Below are 5697 nucleotides of genomic sequence, written 5' to 3'. Positions count from 1 at the left end.
TTTTTACACCACATACATATATATAGATGTATATTTTGAAAATAGCTTTTTTACATAAAATCTATGTGGAAAAAATCAGTATGTACAGCACATTAAATTTTGTGTATTATTTAAATTTATGCGTGCATTTATTTATTTATTTTTTGTCAAGCTCCTATAATGTTGTATTGCTTTTTAGGCCCCCTGTGGAAAAGTAAATGTCACTGTTTTGTTTTTTTTTTGTTTTTCTTTTTACAGAAAGCGACTTCAATTCTTTTAAAAATAGATTTTTAAAGTAAAATATTATTCAATACGTAGCTGAAACCACTTTCCTGGAGCTTTAAAAGCTCTTTTATACCAATAAAACTGATCCAAAAGGATGTTTTTTAACAACATGGTGTTTTTTTTGTTTTGTTTTGTGATATTACTGCTAGCATAACAAAAATAGTTGTAACAGTTTTTTTTTATATTTGCTAAAGTCCTTTTGTTTTTTTAATAGAGACAGTTTTCCTCTCAGAAATATAAGAAAATTATTATCTGACAAATGAACAAAAGCTTCAACGGAAATTTTCTGTATTTTTAGTGAATGATAACATCAGAAAGGTGAATCAGTACACGGTTAGCTCATTTTAGCGAGACACTTCTAGGCAGCTTGTTTTATGTCTACGGACGCACCGTTTGCCGCCTTCTATCGAGCCGTTGTGTGTGTGACATGTATGCGGTGCGTCCCGTGCTACAAATCCAGCGCCCTCCTCCCCGCTGCTCTGCTGCGCTGTGTGGGCGTTTCTCAGTAATTGCTCGCAGATTTTTTCGCTCTCATTGGTTAACAACAACGGGGTCCGTGTGAACCGGGGATAGGGGAGGTGGGGAGGCGGGGGCTGTGGTCTAACCCACCACGACCTAGACCAGCACCAGGAGGCAGAGAGAGGAGGGAGAAAGAGGAGGGAGGTCAGCCGCAGACAGCAGCAGCAGCAGCAGCGTCGGAGCCCCGCTTTCAGCCTGCATGGGCTACAGCTAGTTAGCTCTTAGCATCGTCCCACGGCTACAACAGCCGAGCAACCGCCGGGTCGCTGTCCCTGTTTCCCTCCCCTCTAACCCGGCTGGCCCTGTCGTCTTCACCGCCCGGCGTCAAGATGATGAAGTTTAGGTTCCGTCGGCAGGGCACGGACCCGCAGAGGGAGAAGATCAAACAGGAGCTTTTCGCCTTCAACAAGGTAAAGTAACGGTCCAGAGAGGGGAGGGAGGGAGGGGGAGGAAGGGTGAGAAAGGGGTCCCCGCTCCCCTGTAACTATCTGAACACAGGACCCAGTTTTTAGCCGAGCACTCTGCAGCAGTCCCCCCGCCTCTCCCCTGCTCGGCCGCTCCTCTCCGGAGCTGTTTCCAGCTGGAAACCCAGACCAGGTTCAGACCTTCAGACCCTCGGACTGCAGCTGATGGACGCTTTGCTGATCTGTTTGTGTGTTAATTGGCTTTAGTTTAAACCACACCAGCGGGGGAGAAGTGTAAACTTATCCTGGTAGACCAAACAGGGCCGTAATTAACCAGACTACAGCAGATTATGCAAGGATGGGGATTATCAGGCTTCACATTAACATGATTAATGCGTTTGGACGCAACTTTGAGGCTTTATCCCAGCAGAGTGTGACCTACATTACTTCCAGCTATAGATCCAAGTGGTTGTTCATTTCATAAGAGTGTTTTTTATTGGTTTCCTGGGTGGAAATGAGGGTGTTACTACATCACGCAGACAGAAATAAGACAGTAAATATAAAGTAAACTTACTGACAGTTAATGAAAAACATGAAGAGCAAATTTTCATCATTTACATGGCAGTATAAAGGTTAATTTTATGATACGAGGTAAAAGATAAACTCCTTGTAATCTTAATTGCAGCATAAAAGTGGATAAAACATAAAAAGCTGCAGATATCCTTCACCTCTTCCTCTTTGGGAGCCCCCTGAGCTCTCCTTAGCAGCATGTCTTCACCTTAAAAATGCTCCTGAACAGCTGAGAGCTGCACTCAGCCAGCAGGGTCTTAAGACCACTATGCAGACTGCAGTGGCCTTCACTCAGGCGAGGTTGGGCCACCGTCTGCCTGCACACACAGAAAGTGGAGCAGAGTGTCCCAGAGAGAGATGCTGTCCAAAGTTTTGATGTTGTAAGCCAGAATACATCACGCATCATCCATAACAACAAACCTTTCACTCAGTAAGGTCAGTGTCTTGCTGTTCACTCCTGTCTCCTCTTCCTTATCTCTGCTTCAGGATCCAAAATCAGGGCTTATTCCAAAGACCAATCCAGACTATGTTGTGGTTTATTATAGAAAACAAACAACAGACATGGCCAAGATTTCTCCCTTTTACTTGAACTCGTCCAACACTTTTGTCTCATGGTAACTCATTTAAAAGACCAGTGAAGAAAGAGACCTGGCTGATGGCTATTACTCAGTAAAATCTGGATTTGACTCTGCTTTCTGCGCAGCAATCATCAGACATGCCTGAGGATCCCCTTGCTTGTAATCTGCACTTTTATTGCCTTTCATGTCGTTATTTTGGAATAGAATAGAATAGGAAATACTTTATTTATCCCTGAGGGGAAATTCAGGAGTCACAGCAGCAATCGAGAAAACAAAAGTAAGAAAGTGTATAGAAAGTGCAAAAAGGTCCATAAGAAAATAGATGCTGGCAGCTTGTCCATCATTGTCCAATCAGCCAGCCTCCACCTCCACAGGGTCCAGGACTGAGCTTCTTCAGCAGTCTGTTCAGTCTCTGTCTCCTGGATCCTGTCTGCTCACAGCAGGCGAATGTGGCGTTAGTGTCTGATGTTAGCTCTGTTAGCCATGTCTGTGAATAGCATGATGCTACTCTGCCTTCTGGTATTCCCTTGGTTGCTGGGTTAGCATGGCTAGCTCGTCCATCTTACTGGAGATGGATGGACAGGTCGATGTTGTCACTTATTAGCTCTCATCTGAGTACCAGCACGTCATCCTCTCCTTCTCATCACCTTGTGGGTAAACATCCGGCCTTGCACCAGTTAGCATTGAAATGATACAGGCTGCTAACAGCTGATTTCACATGTAAACAATGCAGCCATGATTACATGTGGGATCTCCAGACAAACACAGGAGCAAAAAATATCACTGGAGACAAAAAGAGAATGAAAAAATGATGTCAAATTACAAAAAACTGACAAAGAAGAGAGAGCGGTAACAACAGGCAGCCACTTGGGCAGCGCCTAGCATTTTGATACCTTCCATACGTTTTATTTTGAAAGGATGCAATAAAGGTGCTAGTGCAGGATTGTAAAATTACAGGAGATAATGAAAACAGCAGGAAGAACAGTTGCAATAAAAGTGTTGGATCTGTCTGCAGCCTCCAAAGAGACATACTGATACCTCTGATCTTGTAATGCTGTCTAAAGAAAAACAAAGTCTGCATCTTTCTTTCTGTCCTCTTGTTCCTGTTAGACACAGACTCTGGAATTAAAAACATGGTTTCAGACCTATTTTGTGAGTTGGATCCCTTAACATTTAGCTGTAGTAGTCAAGGTGTATTTCTCTGTTTGGCTCTGTTTAAGCAGCACAGGTTCTGCTAATGTTCAAAAGATGTGTATGAGAAATTAGAAGTCATCGTTTACTTCAAGACTCTTAACTGAGCTTCCTTTGCGCTTCCACTGCTCCTGCAGGGTCAGCAGGATTCTCAGCTCCTCTGCACCACAGAGGGAGAAATTCTCCAGAGACTTTATCCCACCATGTCTTTATAATCACTTCAAAACTGTAAAACCATCACAGACTTTCCGTGGTGTCAGCGTGGGATTTTTATCACATACCTGCTGTCCATGTCATGAGAGGTGACAGGGTGTAAGAGTTAAAGCCTTTTACAAGTGTTCATCATGAGGAAAAGAGCTTTTTCATCTCTGCTGCCAAAGATACTGCTGTGATTGGAAGAATCAGAGGACGACATGCAAGAAAGTATCAGGATTTTTTTGTTTTACAAAAATTTACAAATTTTAGTCTTTGTTTATAAGCTGGGTTGGGGTCTTTTTCTGCTCTGGAAATGTTTTTCTTCAGCTAACTAGTAACATGATGTCAGGGCCCCTGAATAAATCCTAAAAACTGACTGATATAGTCTGTAGACATAATAATTCGACTTTTTTAGATGGTCTAGTATGACGAAGTAAACTTAAAGTCGCAACAATTGGAAATATCAAAGAATTGGGATTGAAATTGAATCACCACCCCAAAAATCTTGAAGTAAACAAATCACAACAAAGGCGTATCCTCCCGTTTTAATTCATAGGAAGTAAAAATACTTTTAGGTGTTACTTATAATAATCACTTTCTGTTATTTTTAACATGAAATGACCTTGATGGTTTTCTCCCAAGCTGCCTTTAAAAGCTAAAATACCCAAATATTGACTGAACGTTGCGTCTAAAGTCCACGAGCTGTTTGTTGCACTTTGAAAACACAGATCCACACACACATTTAACGCTCTGGCACAATCTGCTACAACTATCAGGGGTGGTCGCCCATCAGGAGAGCTGCTTTGATGTGTGTGTCTGTGTTTGTGTGTGTAGGATCAGACTGCTCCTGTAGGAGAAACAAAGAGTTAATATTTGACTTCATGTCTGCAGAGGCTGCTCGGGATCTTTAAAGCCTCCTTTGACCTCTTTTAAGCAGGTCAGCGTATCCCCTTGAAAAGTTTCTTACGCCTCTCTCTGTAGATCTGAATGATTTCCCTGCTGCCTCGCTGTCTCCCGACACGGGCGGAGGGAAAATCTGTGAATTTATGCTAATCTCATTTAACGAAGTCTGCGCAGAGCGGGAATAAAACATCGCCTCCTCTGTCAGAGCTTTTTAAAGATTTTCCTCTAACTTTATTAGGGGCACTTTGGACGCCTTAGCTGGCACTTGCTACAACACACACACACACACGCACACAAAGAGAGTTTGGACAAAGAGAGAAGAAAAAAGCTACAGAAGAGAAATATTTACCAGCATTGTTGTTTTCTTCCTCGTTTAACCTGATGTTTTCTCTCTGTCTCTGTCTCTCAGACCGTGGAGCATGGCTTCCCTCACCAGCCCAGTGCTTTGGCCTTTGACCCCAGGCTGCAGCTCATGGCCATCGGCACCAAGTCAGGATCAATCAAAGTGTATCTTTTATCATCTCTAAGCTTCAGATTAAATCAATCAGCTGTTTTAATCTGGTTTACTGCATCATGACAGGCCTTTAACCTCTGATCATCAGCTGCTGAGGTACAGTGACCGTTTTTCCTCCACGTTGAGGTTTTATCTTTAGATCAGCTTGGCTCCTTGTGTCTTTATGGAGGGACTTCATGCCTCTGTCTCACTCTTTCATGTGAGGTCTGCTCCTACCAGAGCTGACTGAAGCTAGAGTTATATCTGTGCTTCTATTTTCTACACTCTTCTTCTTCTTCCTGCTAACATCATGACTCACAGCACTTCAGAAATGTGCAGACACTGATCAGATGGATCTGCAGCGCAGCTGTTTATGTAACGGCCGCTCTGTGGAGCAGAGGAGTGGTGTGTGTGTGTGTGTTTGTGTGTGTGCTGTCTTAGTCTTTTACAGTCTGGCTTTGGGTTTTACTGTCAGGTCATTTATCGTTAATTATCAGGATGTTGCTAAGTCTGAGACCAGTTTGAGGCTCCTGTGAGAAATTTGAGTATTTAGCAGTATTTGCGTTTCCACAGCAAACTG

General features: G+C 43.0%; 1 protein-coding gene across 2 annotated transcripts in view; it reads left to right on the top strand.

Moving 5' to 3' along the window:
* Positions 1-809: 809 nt before the first annotated feature.
* llgl1 (LLGL scribble cell polarity complex component 1) overlaps positions 810-5697 on the top strand; it is a 34546-nt gene continuing 29658 nt past the window's right edge. The window contains exons 1-2 of one of the 2 annotated variants that reach the window (XM_074695950.1): positions 810-1193; positions 5034-5131. In XM_074695950.1, the coding sequence (XP_074552051.1) occupies positions 1113-1193; positions 5034-5131 (179 nt within the window). In that variant the 5' untranslated portion in view covers positions 810-1112. The remainder of the gene's footprint in view (positions 1194-5033; positions 5132-5697) is intronic. The other variant, XM_074695949.1, reaches the window with a different exon arrangement.

The sequence above is a fragment of the Halichoeres trimaculatus genome, unplaced genomic scaffold (genome assembly GCF_033239565.1).
Source record: "Halichoeres trimaculatus isolate MK-OKI-2021-1 unplaced genomic scaffold, fHalTri1.1 fHalTri1_scaffold_20, whole genome shotgun sequence".
Lineage (NCBI taxonomy): Eukaryota > Metazoa > Chordata > Actinopteri > Labriformes > Labridae > Halichoeres > Halichoeres trimaculatus.
Note: the sequence above shows the minus strand (reverse complement) of the source record. Positions and strands in the feature narration are given on the sequence as shown.